General features: G+C 38.1%; 1 protein-coding gene across 1 annotated transcript in view; it reads right to left on the bottom strand.

The window, feature by feature from the left end:
- Gars1 (glycyl-tRNA synthetase 1) overlaps positions 1-15,764 on the bottom strand; it is a 44,594-nt gene extending 28,830 nt beyond the window's left edge. The window contains exons 1-6 of the mRNA XM_026401553.2: positions 15,442-15,764; positions 6,242-6,343; positions 5,408-5,510; positions 3,849-3,990; positions 2,367-2,455; positions 1,923-1,999 (exon numbers count right to left, since the gene is read on the bottom strand). Of these exons, the coding sequence (XP_026257338.1) occupies positions 1,923-1,999; positions 2,367-2,455; positions 3,849-3,990; positions 5,408-5,510; positions 6,242-6,343; positions 15,442-15,675 (747 nt within the window). The 5' untranslated portion in view covers positions 15,676-15,764. The remainder of the gene's footprint in view (positions 1-1,922; positions 2,000-2,366; positions 2,456-3,848; positions 3,991-5,407; positions 5,511-6,241; positions 6,344-15,441) is intronic.
- Positions 15,765-16,983: the final 1,219 nt, after the last annotated feature.

The raw sequence follows: 16,983 nt of genomic DNA, 5'->3' as shown, positions 1-16,983 counted from the left end.
AACTTAATGATACTGTCACAAAAGATCACAAGTTAGAGAACAGCCTCCAAAACTTAATGATACTGTCACAAAAAGTTTTTAAAAAGTTGCTAGGGATGTGGCTTGGTGGTAGAGCATCCCTGGGTCCAAACTCCAGTACTGCCAAAAAAAAAAAAAAAAAAAAAAAGAAAAAGAAACAAGAATTAATTCTATGCTGTTATACACACATAAAAGAAGAAGAGCTTTTCCTATCACAGAGAAAAAGGCAGTGCCTTTAAACAAGCTTCATAGGGCTGAAAAGGATTATCAGCCATGAACAAATGCAGCAAACAATATTCTATGCTCAGCAACAGTGAGCTACTGAGGACACTTTTAAAGTACTATACCATTTTCCATAGGTCCATTGTTTTTCATGGAGTATTATACAGCTGTGTACATATGTACCCACAGCAAATCATAAAAGAGACAGACTGCTCTCCTAGACCAGGAAACAGAAACTCAATGTCCAAACTATTTCTTATCAAATCAACTGTCTCTCCATTTTGACAATTTACTTGGAAACTAAGGAAACTAAGATCAAAGACCCTCAAAGACATATACACACAAAATCCAACTCTGAAATTCAGAATGGAAAATAGAAGAATTTGGGAATAATGTGAGGCATATTTTCTTTCTTCTAACAGAGGCCATGCCTTTGGAAAAGGAGTAAATAAAATGAATGTGTGACCATAACAGCATCAAAATATAAGAAATGATTTTCTAAATCATGAGTAATAATACTAGAGCAATGAGTTTCAAACAAGGGATAAAACATACTTCACAAGAACCGAAATAAATTGGCAGATGATTCATCAGCCAGATTAAGAAAATTTTCAATTTAAATGAAGAGAATTTCTATATGTAGGAAAAATAGATGTCCCAGGATGTTTAAAAAAAAAAAAATAGGGAAATAGTAGAAATGTTATTCAGTAACTTCCAAGAGTAAAAGGCAAAATGTAAGGACATCCTAGATTTAGCTTCAGATACATCAATGTAAAGAAAATAGATATAAATGAAATGCTGTTTATTTTTCACCCAATAAAGAAAATAAATTTAAAAAGTGAGCCGCATGACCAAACATGGTTTTGGACCAACATGCTTTGCTTAAGTGGAAAAGCTAAAAGAGGAGGTGAAAAACCAGCAGCATATACAAACAGTTATATGCATCTTCCTAGGAAGATGATGATGCAGTTTTCATCCTATCCTTAAACTTGTTTTTACCTTTAGTGTTGGGGATTGAACCCAGGGTCTTGGGCATGTTAAGCAAGCACTCTGTCACTGAGATACACTAACAGCTTCCTTATCATATTCTTAAAGTGGTCTGTGACCCAAAAAAGGATTAAGGATCACTTCTGATATAGAATGAACTCTTACACTTGGTAAAAGGTCAGAATAAATTATCTCTATGTCTTTCTGCCACCCCTAAAATTCATCAAATTAAATAATTATAATACTTTAAGTCCACAGGCAAACTGAGGAAAGGGCAGAAAAGCAGAAGTCTTGTTCATCAGGTTCTAGGAATGGCACAGAGTCAGGGACACCAACCTGAAGCAGATCAGGTGGCTGACGAGGGAGTGCTCATGAAGTTATCTGCCCCAAAATCACAAGACCAACACGGAACACTATTCATCACCAGAAACTCTTCTGGTTTTAGCTTTTTTTGTTTTAGAGAAGACACAAACTGAATGTCTACTTACACTGACTTGTCAGTGTTGCTTGAAACAAAGGCTTAAGCCAAAAAGACAAGAAAACAAAAACCTAGATGTTATTAGGGACAGAGTTAAACTTTGCTTCTTCACGACTGTGTCCAGGGTCTGCACAATGTGGAATTCAATAGTTATCACATGCGGAACGAAAGACAGCTTCTAGCCAGGTGTTTCTGATAGCATCTCTAAAGTTCTCACCTGGGCCAAGACACTTTCCATCTCTGATTTCTTCTCAGCAGAACACTTTTTATCAGACATCAATTTCTGTAAATGAGCTGTAAGAGAGGTGCTGACATGTGAACTTCAATCAATGGGTAAAAGGGACAATGCATTTTGAGTTTCAATGCTGAATAATTAAAAAACAAATATAAGAACAATGTTCTTAATTTAAATGAATCCTATAGCTGTTTTTATGGGGACAGTCAAGCTACTATCTAGATTCATTTACTAATTAGAAAAACTATTATCTGCATACAATTTTTTAAAACTTGTTCTGTATACTTAAGATCTATTCCTTTTACTCTTTTTTAAGTTTTTATGCCCAAATAAAAAAATTTGATGAAAAACTTTTTGAGAAAATAATTTAACCTAAACCCTTTATCTTGAACACTAGTACTGTTTGACAGAGATAAAAAAACAGACCTTTTAACAGATGGTCAGCCCGAAAACATTCTCCGTTCTTTACATCTTTCACCATGAAGTCTGCAAATTTGTCTACATGGCCAGAGGTCCTAAAGGAACAAATGCCAAGCCAATTTGTCATTTTCATACAAATTAATGCATAGATAGAATAACAATATAAGACAACCCCCCATAAGTGGTAGAGTGTTTATCATATGCAAGACCAAGTTTAGTCCCTGTTGCCCATCCCCCCCACACACAAAATGTAATGTTATGGAGGGTATATAGCTCAGTGGTAGAGCACTCGTCTAGCATGCACCAGGACCTGGATTCAATTCTCAGCACTGAAAACAAAGGACAATACCCCTACAATATGTTTACCCATACTTGTGTATCTCAAAGTTGGAAGCTCCCATATCAGTGATAGTAATGTATCCATGAGAAATAGTAATGTATGTCACAGGAAACTCTGCCTCAAATCTATTCTCATCCTCTCCCAAATTCTTCCTTCCCTTATGAAAAAAGATTAACTAGGTCATACTTTTGCACAAACTGCCATAAAGTCTATATTATGTTTCAAGATCAATTAGTACATAATATGCCATTATTATTAGTGATCTAAACAAAGGCCAAAACGATTCGAAATTTTACTAACCAAGAGTTACTTAATGATAGCATAGCATAGAGCAATCTTAAGGTAAGTTTTCTGCCACTGAAAACTGTGCTAACACTGGTATTATCACTACCCAGTTCCTATTAGTGGAACAAGCAGTTAAAAGACATACTAGGCAAACACTCCACCAACAATTATGATCTTAAAGATCTATCATCAGGTATTCCTCTTATCATAATTGGCTGAAATTAAAAGAACTTAAAAGATTTTGATAATAAAAAATTACCTCTTTGCCATGTAACATTAAATGAATAGCAATGATACAAAGTGGTAAAAATTTCTCATTCACAGTAACTGAAATCCTGCCCTTTCAATAATGTTGTTAGGACGGCACTGAAACTTTTAATATAAATTACATTTTATTGAAAATATATACAAACCTTTTCTCAGAACTTCTAAGAAATTACACTAAGGAAATAATCAAGGATATACATAAAAATCTATCTATCAGTATGTTCAATGCCATGAAAATTCACAAACACCTTACATGCCAACAATATGGCACTAAATTATGGCTCATCCATAAAAATAGAACACTCTGCTGCATTAAAAATACTTCAGACCAGTATTTAGTGACATGAGTAAAGTTCACTTATATTACAAGATAAAGCCAATGTGCTGCTAACACTCAAATACATAGGAATGTACAGAAAGAAAAGTGAAAGGATAAACCTAATGATGTTATAATTAACATGGTTACCCGAGCGCTAAGCATATTCTTTGTTTCAGTATTTTACAAATTTTCTACACAAATATGGGTGGTTTTTATAATAAGAAAGTTACTTAAATATGTATATTAAAGAACTTCCCCCTTCAAAGTAGAATCTTACTTTAAAACTGGCTCAGGGGTGAGCATGGTGCAGTCAATCTCCAGAATCTGCTCCTCTTGGATAAAGTGTTGTCTCCAAGTCTGGATAATATTGTTTTTCAAAGCACACCCAACTGGCCCAAAGTCATATAAACCACTAACACCTGTAAAATACAAGATGTTCTTCAGAAATAAATAAAATAAATAAAAACAAGGAAACATAAGAAACTACTACCTATAAGACTTCACATATACCCCATGAAAAAGTTTTAAAGTCAATAGTTCAAATCTCTCAATATTTAAAGTCTTACTTCCAGCCAGCTGACAGAAGTAAAATTTAAAAATTTCTTAGTTCATTTATAATTTCTTACATTTACAATTTCAAGTAGGATTAGTTCCAAATTGAAAGCAATAGAATATACAGAAAGCAGACCAAAAAACAGTTTATAGTTTTCTGTCATAGTAATTGCTGCTGGTATCTAAGCCACCAACATGCTTGAACACTTGTATACTTACAGTTTTGCACACTTGTATGCTCACACACACTTCCATGGTTGCACATTGACATGCACGCACACTTGCATACATTGTTCATACACATAAATGCTTTCACTCACGTGCTTACATGCATACATGTTTACATTCACACATTTGTACTTATACACTTACACCCACACACTTGCAAAACTGTATGCTTAAATACACACTAACATGCTTGCACACTTACACTCATACACACTTAAATAATTGCACACTTACACAGACGTGCTTACAACTTACATGCTCTTACATTCACACACATATATAGGCATGCACACAATGAACACACACACGCTCACACACATTAATACATGCAAAGTTATACACACAAACACACTCACAGGAACACACAACTCACGCCCACTCACATGCCCACACAAATACACTTGCACAAATACACTCATATACACCCAGACACACTCACACATACACACACTCATATATACTCACAAAATATACATCCACACCCCCACACACATACACATTTGCCCTCATATACAAAAATATTGACATTACACACCTAGGCTCAGATACACACAAATACAAACTCACGCAAACACACTCACACATCTACACTCACACTCATACATAAACACACATTCATTCACACATATCCTCTCTCTCTCTCTCACACACACACACACACACACACACACACACACACACATACTCAAACATAGAATAGAATAGAACAGAATAGAATCCAGTGCCCTTGCATGGAGAGGCACCTTACAGCTAGCCAGCACTACCAGATCAAGTACATGGCTCGTAGGTATTTTACTTCTGTTTGTTCAGAGTTGCCATTCGGTATAATGATTCTTGTTTGTTCTCTTTGTCCTATTTATTCTTGAAGACTACTTTATTCTTGTAGTATATAGGGATTGTTAGTACCTACGTATTAAGCATTTGATATATCTACATATTAATGCATTTATACACTCTTCTTAAAATGTGGTAGAGACTTGGGAGCAGTAAAGGGCCAACTGGCTAGCTTAGCTTAAAGCCATTAACCACAAAAGTGTTCTTTTTTTAATCCCCTACCTCCATAAATAGCAAAAGCTTGATCATAGAAAAACCTTCTCTTCAAGGTATCTTCCATTTTTGACCTGTCAATAATGTCATCTTTGGGCTGTAATGCCAGCTCCTGTAAAAGGAAAAAAAAAAAAAAAATTAAGTGTGTGATTGTACAAATGAATGGTGGTAATTTGAACCTATAAATCTGAATTTAGTTTACTCCTCTGTAAAATTCAATATGAAATTTATCAAACAGATAACATTTTGATAAGTTAAAAAAAAATGGAAGCCTTATTTCCTCCCACCCTTTTAGTAACAGAAAAGATACCTTTACTTAATTATCTAGGAACATACATGATCATTTTCAAGATTATAAAACTAAGATTAGATGTAGATAATGACAAGCAATATTAGCAATACCTGAAATTTAAGTGGATCTGTAAATTAGAGAATTTAAAACTTTAAACTACTAAGTTTCGCTATGGGAGGTTTACTGTTGGGGTGGGTACAAGATGTATCAGAAACATTATTTTTAGACATAAGAAACTTCATTTAAAAAGAGCACAATGCTTTTCAGGAAATTCAGGAAGCATATTGAGTGTAGGGTCTGGGAGGCAGGTTCAGGTAGGGGAAATCGGGGCTCAGGAGGGCTTTGTAGAAAAGATGATGCTTTTGAGTTACACTTTGAAAGGATAAAAGGAGTTTGCAAGGTAGTGGAGGAAAAGGCATTCTGAATAAAACAGATAAATCAAGTGACACTTGTTTAGAAACTTTTCTAGGTCTCTCCCACCCAAAGAGATTAAATAAAGATCAACACTCCTATACCTACTTATGTTCCTATTTTAACACCCCAAAACTCACCTTTGCTTCCAATACCCTCTTACGGGCTTTAAGCTCAGCCACTGCTTTGTCTACATCCACTTGGGGTGCTTTATCTTCTTTCAGCTTTCGCACAAGATCTCCCTAGCCAAAAAACAGAATTTATATTCAGGATTGGTTTCAGGAGTCAAGATATGTTAGAATATTTTTTCTTTCAATCTTGGGAATGGAACCCAGGGTCTTGCACTTAGTGTTCTTACCACTGAACTTCACCCCTGGAAGGAATGTGTTTTTAAGCATGCTTTAAAAAAAGAAAAAAAAAAAAAGAATTTATTATGTAAGAGGTCATTATGAATAACTGAAGGTCTCTGCTCTCTGTATTTATAATCCTGAAGAATACAGAGACAAATTAACAAAGATGAGCTCACATGGTGGATTTTATGGGGGAGGGGGTAAAGAAGGTGGCAGTTTTTTAAAAAATCATATAGATCATACAGAAATGAATCACTGAAATTGGAAACTGATAGAACAGGTCAAATAGCAGATCAGACAGAGCTGAAGAGAAGATTAGTGAGCTAGAAGACAGCACTAGAGAAATTACCCAGAACAGTATAAAAAAGCAGTTTAAAATACGAGAGGTAAGTAGTCACAGAGAAGAAATAGTCTAAGAATTATCCAGCCAAAATGCAGAATAAAGAAATTATTTAAGAAGTAATATTTGAGAAGACAATAGTTATGAAATTTTCTGTAACTGCTCAAAGACATAAATTCTCAGATTCAAGTACAAGAAATCCAAATACACAAAACAAAAATCCACGTGTAGACAAGCTGTAGTAAAACAGAGTATTTAAGAAGTGTTAAAGACCTGAATTTAATCCCAAGCAAGTTGAACACTTCTTTGAGCTTCCTCAACTATAAAATCAAGATGATAATAATTGCTAATTGGACTGTTATAAGAAGGCAATGAAGCTGGGCGTAGTGACAATGTCTATAAATCCAGTGGCCTGGGAAGCTGAGGCAGGAGGATCACAAGCTCAAAGCCAGCCTCAGAAACTTGGTGAGGCCCCAAGTAACTTATCAAGACCCTGTCTCAAAATAAAAAAATAAAGAAAGGGCTATAAATGTGGCTCACTAGTTAAGGGCCCCTGGGTTCAATTTCTGGTAGAAAAAAAAAAAAGAGGAAGAAATGAAACACTTTAAATAAAGTAATTCTGCAGCACCTAATAACAGAAATATAAAACGTAATAGCTGTTATTATGCTAAAAAGCAACTCAATTGTGTGTGGCGACAGATACTTCACACCCAATTTGTTTCAAACTGAATTATTTCATTCTACTATGTTCTGTCTGATAAAGGATACAAAATCTACTACTTTCAAAACAAGATATATCAAGTTATCCTTCTTAAGCTTCAACATCTGGTATGCTCCTAATAAACTAGGTTGCCACAAGATTACAGTTCATCTCCCACCTAAAGGTATCCAGACTAACATGAGGCCTGGCTCCAAGTTATCCTAATTCATGTTATTTCTCTGTCATTTAATAAGCCTTATTTCAAAACAGAAAGCCATCCCTGATTCATAACTGTTCCTAATTTGTACTTTCAATGATTATTCTCTAACCCAAAAAGAGTTTCCTCGCACTTAATGACATTATACCCCATCTTTTATGAAGCATTTCCAAATATCACAATCTGACAATTGCTCCTTGGGGACATTATTCCCCCTTGAAACTATCTCAAGTAGAGACTGTTTTTCCCCCCACATTCCTCAAGGCCTGGAGAATGGACAGATGTAGTCCTTATTACCCTCTATACTGTTGTTCCTCTTTTCTCCCACTGAAATCCCTGCTCCATTGAAGGAAGGACCTGTTATCACACTTTTTTTCCTGGGCTGGCGTCATTTTCTAAGCTCCCACTGACTCTCTTCCTCCAATGAGTCTCCCTCTTGCACAGCCCATGCTCTTCAGAATGTCCAGCTCAGGAAGTGAAGAAACCGTCAGAAGTATCCTTCCACAGTTTTAAGATGCACTGCATCTTCCAGGAATATGTGTGTGTGTGTATGTGTGTGTGTGTATGTGTGTGTGTGTGTGTGTGTGTGTGTGTGTTTTACTGGGGACTGAACCCAGGGGCACTCTACTTCTGTACTACATCCTCAGCCCTTTTCATTTTGAGACAGGTTCTTGTTGAGTAGCTGAAGCTGATCTGGAATTTGCAATCTTCCTGCCTCAGTCTCCTGAGTTGTTGGCAAGAAAATGTAATTTAAAAGAAGATTATCTTGTTTGAGAATTTTACAAAGAGTTGTTCATTCTTCAAGGAAAAAGTCATTCATTATTTGAAAAAATAAAACACAAGATATCACCAATGCAGTTGGTATCTAAGCCACCAACAATCTATCTTATCAGTACACATTTATAGCAACTACATTCACAGTAAATCTATGTACAGGTATAAGGATCTGCTTACTGCATTATAACTCTCAGTGGAGTCATACCCAGAATTTATATGTCAAAATACATATTACTTTATTGCATTTATAGCATTATTTGTACATATTTTTATTAGAGCACTATAATTATACATAGTAGGTGGATTCATTTTGACAAAATTATACACGCATGGAATTTCATTTCGATCCCCTCTCATCCTCTCCTCACCCTGTTCTCCTTTCTCTACTCTGATGATCTTCCTTGTGCTCATTTTTTGGTTCTTTCTACTTATACATAAAAGTATAACTCACTATGGCATTTTACATATGCATATAATGTGATTTGGTTAAATTCATTCTGTATTTCCTCTCCTTTCTCATCCCTCCTCCCTCCCTTGCAATCTCCTCCTTCTACTCACTGATCTATCTTCCTGATATCAGATACACCCCTCCTTTTTTTCTTATTTTGCTCTAGCTTCACATGATAGATAATTTTGACCCTTGACTTTATGGGTCTGACTTATTTCGAAATATTTAGCATGAAGTTTTCCATTTCCATCCTTACCAGCAAGTGCCATAATTTTATTCTTCTTTATGGCTGAAATCACCCTATGGCTTATTTATTTACATGCAATTTTATCTACCCATCTTTTTTTTTTTGGCAGGGCAGTGGGTACAGGAATTGAACTAAGGGGCACTCAACCATTGTGTATATATATCACATTTTCTTAATCCATGCATCTATTGACAGGAATCTGGGCTCACATAATTTGGCTCTAAACATTGAGGTGGCTATATTGCTACAGTATTTTTTAGTCCTCTTAGATAAACAACCAGGAGCAGGATGGCTGGTTCATGTGGTGATTCCATTCCTACTTTTTTAAGGAATCTCCACACTGCTTTACAGAGTAGTTGCAGTAATTTGCAGTCCTATCAATAATGTATGTTTTCCCCCACATCCTCAATAGCATCATGACTGGTATTCTTGTTGTACACATATTTTTAATTAAATTTAGGTAGATTTTTTGTATGAATTTCACGAAGAACAGAAATGAGAAATTCTAAAACATTTGGTATAAAGAGGACACTGGAGTCTAATATCGTCAAGAGCCATGAATTTAGTTATACCCCATTCTCTTGTCTTATCCAAATTAGTCTGGCCTGTTATATTGCAGTTTTTATTCTATTATCCTGATCTCTCTGGCTAAAGCAACAACCCCAGTCACCTTCTAACTTCATTGTATCTTATTACAATACCTGAAATCACCCTACAGGTTATTTATTTACATGCAATTTTATCTACCCATCTTTTTTTTTGGCAGGGCAGGGGGTACCAGGGATTGAACTAAGGGGCACTCAACCACTGAAACACATCCCCAGCCCTATTTTGTATTTTTTTTAGAGACAGGGTCTCACTGAGTTGCTTACTTTTGCTGAGGCTGGCTTTGAACTCACAATCCTCCTGCCTCAGCCTCCTGAGCCTCTGGGATTACAAGCATGTGCCAGGGCACACAGCTTCTACAATCATTTTAGAGTAGGCTTGTTTAGGACAGAATTTCTGCCATTTCAATACTGGCACTCAAATATTTGTTGATTGAAATCACAACCTAAACCGAGAAGAGTACTAAGCAATTAGCATTTAGCACTACTGGTTTATTCTTTACTCTCTCAGTGGATCTTTCCCTTCCTCTACCTTTCAAAACTCAGTACACATTTATACCAATGTGTATGTGTGTTACTAAGGATTGAACCTGTTCACCAATACCACTTTCTGGTGGAGAAAAGAAGCCTATGTGAGCCTTTGCTCTGAAGGGGTGGTTGTAGATCCTTCTGAATGTCAAAAAAGTAAGCAAGTCCCTCTCTTCAACTCCCTCTGTGTCATTTCCTCCTCACGCTTCTCAAAGGGAATTGGCAAACAAGGCTGCAAGCAAACAGGTAGGAAAAATGTTAAATTCACCGCCCTGAATCACTTTTTGTTTTTTAAGGTTTGGGCACAGAATTAGGCACACATGTTCAAGCAGAAGCCATATACAACATGGAAACAGCATGAAAGTAATGAGTCCTAAACTGAGTTCACCATCTCTGATGTCCCAGTGAAGAAAAGAAATATTCATATTATTCTCAATAATGGATTAGAATCATGATTTATAATGACCCAATCCTGAAAACAAAAGCACTGGAGGTATGGGAGCCAGAGTTGTGGCTCAGTGGTAGAGTGCTTGCCTGGCATGTGTGCTACCTTGGGTTTGATCCTCAGCACTGCATATAAACAAATAAAAACACCCAAATAAATAAAATATATTATATTATACACACACACACACACAAAAAAAAAAAAAAAAGGCTGGGGATATGGCTCTAGGTTCAATCCCTAATACCAAAAAAAAAAAGAAAGAAAGAAAACGAATGAACTGAAGATTTCCTAGACATACAATGAAAGTTCTTAAGGATTCCTAGTTTCTAATTATTTTCCTGAGGCTGAGGCAGGAGTTTCACAATTTCAAGGCCATCCTGAACAACTTAATGAGAAACTCTCTCAAAATTAAAAAAAAAAAAAAAAGCGGGGCGGGGTGTCTAGGGATATAGTTCAGTGCTACAGTACTCCAAAATTCAAACCCCAGTACTACAAAAAAGAACTAAAAGAAAATTTTAAGTGCTGAAACACATCTACATATCTATTAATGTTATTTACACAATAAATCATCAGTTACAGACCTCCTTCAAGAATCATTTAAAAAGGCGTTTCTATCATTTCACCAAATTCAGAAGATATCAATTTTCTCATTCAGATTCAAAATATCATCAAACTGACTAATCACCTGCAATCCAATAAGCCATCAGTTCAGAACAATACCTAACATCTCACCAAGTACTCAGGATATACCGGGCAGCATTATCAGCACTTTACACAAACTTCTCATTTTAACTTTTGAAACTCCATTTCCATATTGCAGATGATGAACTAACAAAAAGTTAAGTCATTTGCCTAATGACAGCAAAGTCAGGATCCAAACTTCGGAAATATAACTTCAGAGCCTACACTCTCTGAATTACTAGGCTACACTGCCAACCAATATTTAATCAAAAATAGGCAGGGATAAAAAACAAAACAACAAAAAAAAAAAATCAAGCAATTCTTCAAAACTTTTCCTATGTTGACAAATTCCACCTCAGATTTAAAAAAAAAAAAAAAATCCTTCTCATAGCACTTATTTTGTTAGGGCTTCAAGCCACACCCACCTAAATAGTTTGAGTGGCCTTTTCAGTCCAGATAATACACTGAAGCAGCAGAGTGGTCAACAACTAAATGCTGAAAATGGATAAAGTGATCAGTACCCCTTGGCAGTATTAAGCAAGGGCACTAGAGAAGGTCAAAGACAGAATGCAGTGGGCAAGAGTGAATGGAAAACAAGAAAGTGGAGACAGTGGCAGTGCAGGAGGAAACTCCAGGCTGTAAAGGAAATAAAGGCTGAGGGAAGGGGAGCTTCAGGGGACTGTTGCAGACAGCAGTCCAAGTCTGTCTTTTTTATAGGAATCAGATACTTCTATACTCCTAAAACAGAGGTTGTGAAATTTTGTAGTATCAGAGCCCCTTTTCACTGTTCAAATCACTGAGGACCCCGAAAGCTTTTGCTTATCAATATTTACTATACAGCCAGCCCTTGACTTAAGATGTTCAACTTTAGAATTTTTTGACTTAACAATGGTGTAAAAGTGATAGGCATTCAACAGAAACAGTCCTTTAAATTTTGAGTTCCTCTCTTTTCCTGGGCCAAGATGCTGGGGAAAAACAGTGAGTTGCAGCTCCCAATCAAAGAATACAAGGGTAAACAACCTACACTCCACAGCACATTGTGTTGCTAAGCTAGGATATTCTTGGTTAGGGTAGGTGTGTATCAAACAAATTTTCAGCTTACAATATTTTCGACTTATGATGAGTTTATCAGGACACAATCCCATTGTAAGCAGAGGAGCACAGGTGTTAGAAATTAAAATGGAAATTTTTACAAACTTATTAATTCATTTAAAATAATAAAAGCTCAATATATGTTAACATTAAAAATAGCATGTTATGAAAAATAACTATTTTCCAAAACAGTGAGAAATATAGTTTTATAATTTTGCAAATTTCTAAATTTCTAACTTAATAGAAGACAGCTAGACTCTCATGTCTATTTCTTTTGCAATATGGTATTTTGAGTAAATAATATAAGAAAATCACACAGAGTTAGAAAAGGGAGTAGAATTTTAAAAACTTCTTCAGATGTGAAAAGAATTGACTATGATTATTCTTCTTTGATAGTACATCAAAATTCTGACAAGTAGTAGCTTAAGTTATTTCTAACCCCCAAATAATAGAACTAAACTTTTCATACTGTTACATTAAGTTCATGAATGTTATCTTTAAATGCATCCTTTGGATAGATACCTGATTTCAAAACATCATGCATTCACTGGTCATTTTAAAAATATTGATTAAATGACTTATGCAGATCTTCCAAATATTAATCCAATTTTACAATATTAAAAAAATACCCATTTGTTAATATCACTTATTTTTACTTATTTATTTTTATATGGTGCTGGGGATTGAACCTAGTGCCTCACATGTGCCAGGCAAGCACTCTATCACTAAGCTACAACCCCAGACCTCATCAAAATTTAAGCCAGGTCCTGCAACTCATGCCTGTAAACCTAGTAATTTGGGAGGCTGAAGCAGGAAGGTGGCAAGTTCAAAGACAGCCTGGGGAAGTTGACAAATTATTTTAGATCCTGTCTCAAAAAAAAAAAAAAAAAAGTACTGAGGATGCAGCTCAGTAGTAGATTCAATCCCCAGTACTGAAAAAACAAAACAGGGAAAAAAAGTCAGATTCTAATAATGGGAAGCTGCCAAGCTTGAAGTCAAATTTCCCAAAATTCTAAATTTTCCCAAACTTTAAATTTTATTATTGGGCACAATTACTATCTGTTGTTTTCCTGAAGTGACAGGCTCACTTCATTCATTTTCCACAGTAGCAGATTTATATGAAACATATGCCACTAACCAAAACAGTTTTTAAGCACCTTAAAAAGCCCACTCATCTTTAACTGTACAAACTTCACAATGGAAATATGTAACACAAACAGAGGTGACAGTGTCTCATTTCCCCAAATGCAAAAAAGGGAGAAGGGGTTAATTAGATGACTTTTAAATTCCTTCCAGCTAGCACTTGTCTCAATATGATTCAAAGTTACAGGCAATTAATTGATTTTGTGTGGTCCTAGAAAATTAGAAAAAGAACCCAAACCAACTTACACAAATTAACTCATTCAGGAAAAAAAAAATCAAGCCAACATAAAACAATACACAAAATTCATAAATCAATACACAAGATAAGAGTAGCCTTGGAAGGCTGTTCCATGATCAAAGTTTACTTCAGTTAACTAGACCCAGTCTAAGCACAGATGGATAATTTGCACTGCAGTTCCAGGCAAACGTGGCAGAGGGAGGGGTTTGGGTTGTGCTTTTTTCTAAATTAGATGTATTCTCTCTTCTAAGAAAGGATACAAAAAAAAATTGAAGAGTTATAATAAAGACAAAGGAACCACACCTAATTTCATTTAGGGAGGAGAGGATGGATGAAGGGAGAATAAGTTTATAATGTTCTGATATCTATTTAAAAAAAGGGGGGGAAATTAAGCCCATAGTGAAATTTCAAAATAAAAGACAATAAAAACAAGTCAGGTTCAGACTAGAAATAAGTAGAAACTGCAAAGCAGCAGAACTTAATGACTTTGTGGCGGTTGTACCCCAAAGAATTATTTCTAAGATGGGGTTCCACCCTCCGAAGCTAAGGCAAATTATTGCATCAGGCGCCGGTGCAGGAGAAACTCGTTTTGGTGTTTACTACTAGTAGGTCATAGATCCCCGGGGTCCTACTGCAAGCTTCTGGTTTTACCTAGCTGGATGTGAGAATCATCTGAAATCATCTTTTCCTTGTCCTCTCGAAATTTTGATCTCCATGCTAGTGCTCTAAAAGAAGGCCTGTATCAAATCCCAAGTCCTCCAGCCCATGAAACCTCCCCTCCCTTCCGCAACATGAAATTGAAAATGTTCCATACTAAGGATGGCTGACTTCATCGAGTAACTAAACACATTCACAGACTCCCAGGTTTCCAATCTTAAAACCTCCCTGCCTCCAAGGTGGCCTTTTCAAAGGCCGGAAAAGATGACAAGAGCAAAAGGTGAGGAATTCACATGGTTATTAGAAAAGCAAGTTTGACACCTCTCTACACCCACGTCTGCACTCTGGTTCTTTTCTCAGCCGGTCATTCGGCTAGCTAAGCACTGAGGCTTCCTTCAGAGATGAAAAGAAGGAAACAATATCCAAAGCATCCTGAAGATCAGGGAGTCTGACCCCAAGAACCCGCACCTTCGGCTCATGGCTCATCACTGACCTGGGAAAGAATTAGGAAGCTGACCACCCGGGGTGCACAGAGAGCACAGAGCGCCTGGCAAATTGAAATTAAGGTTACACGCGGAGGACACGAGGAGAACCGAAGGGTCACAGATCCCAGACACTAAACGCAGGCAGGGAAAGGAGAACAGGTCGGGGGAAGAGGGGGTTATCCAAGGAGCGCAGACGCGGGTCCGCGAAAGGAAGGTGGCTGACACACCGGGACTTGGGTCCTAAGTGGGGGAGGCGAGGAAGACGCCCGAGGATGAAGGAACAGAGTCCCCGGCGCGGTGCGGGTGGCCGCGGAGGAGGGAAGGATGAGCAGGAGAGGAGCCGCGGAGGAAAGCCGGGGGCTAGTAGGGGGAGTAAAACGCCGGTACCTGCTGGCGCACGGCTAGCCGGAGAGGTGCCAGCACCTCCTCTGCCCCGGTGCCGTCCATGCTGCTCCGAGAGGCGGCGGCGGCGGGGACCGAGGTCTGGACGCTGGCGGGCGTGCTGAAGGACCGGCGGGGCGCGGGCGAGGGCCGAACGGGGGGCCGCAGCGCTAGCGGCGGCAGCGACAGCAGAAGAGCAGCGCGGAGGGGTCTAAACAGCGCCGGGCGCAGAGAGGGCATGAGCCGGCGGCGCTGGGCGGTCCCGAGGGGGCGGCGGCGGAAGCGGCGCGCGCGGCCCGACCTGGAGCATGATGAAATCGCCGCGTAAACGCCATGGCGCGCGCGCAGCCGCATATTCCCTATCCCGCGCCGCAGCGTCGGTCCGCCCTAGCAGATTCGACACAGAACCCGGAAGAGCCGGCGAGGTGGTTTCTTCACCGCGCAGCACTGGGAGGGCTGGGAGCGGGCCGAGAAATGGGTGAAGCCACACCAGTAAGGTGGACCGTTGGAGCACACAGTTCTTCCCGAGACTTGCAGACCCAGACACACAAGAACCTTCAAAGCAAGAGCTAGTCCAGCGCACTCCAACGCTGAGGCAGACCTATTTGGATACAGGCTTCTCTTTCTGTTCTTTCGTCCCCTGACCCTTAAACTGATTTGCAAACTTATCGAATAGGGATTTACACTTAATGTTGCCCAAGCTCGGGTGCTTCTCGATTTTTACTGGAATTAAGGTCCGCCAACGCTTCATATTATGGGAGTCTCAGGCCAGAGACCCGAATGTTAGGGGCCCAACCAATCAGATCCCACCACTCACCCCAAAAAAGTGAATGGAAAAAGTAATGATGAAAATCAGGAAGGGAACTTTAATGATGTGACCAAACTGAGAAGGCAAGTGAGACCAAGTATATCATCCCTACCTTTGGGCTACTAACATAAGCTTTACTTTTAAATAGTGGAAGAATCAGGAGAGGGTGTAAGAGAGGTAGGCATAATTAAACAGTTTTGATCAAACTATGGTCTGGTTGTTCATTATCTCTATCTCTATTTGCTGTTTAGGATGTTGATCAAACCTGTGTTCCTGGAAAGGGGGTGCAATTCCCTTAGGGGGCCCGATCTTATCCTGGGTGGATCTACCTGCTAAGTTCCATTGTCCTGAAAGATGTAGAACAATGGAAATTTCTAGGTGCCACTCCAGGGGTCAGGAACAGGACACTGAGAAAACTGGCAATGGATTTCCATGCAAATTTTGAAAATACTCTTATTTTAGGGACAAGATAGGTAATTTTAGGAGTAATATGCCTATATACCTACATGCAGAGCTGAATGTAATAAAGAAGAAGATAAGGGCTGGGGATATAGCTTCTTTGGTAGAGTGCTTGCCTTCCATGTACAAGGCCCAGGGTTCAATCCCTGGCATCACGTTTAAAAAAAAAAAGATACAAAGTAGAGGCAGAGATACCAAGCCTTACCCTGCGTTTAGTTGCCCATTGGGCAGCTGCAGGCCCAAGTAAAGAGTCTGCTTTTCACAAAAGCAGCCTAAATCCG

This window comes from Urocitellus parryii, chromosome 3, assembly GCF_045843805.1.
Source record: "Urocitellus parryii isolate mUroPar1 chromosome 3, mUroPar1.hap1, whole genome shotgun sequence".
Taxonomy (NCBI): Eukaryota; Metazoa; Chordata; class Mammalia; order Rodentia; family Sciuridae; genus Urocitellus; species Urocitellus parryii.
Note: the sequence above shows the minus strand (reverse complement) of the source record. Positions and strands in the feature narration are given on the sequence as shown.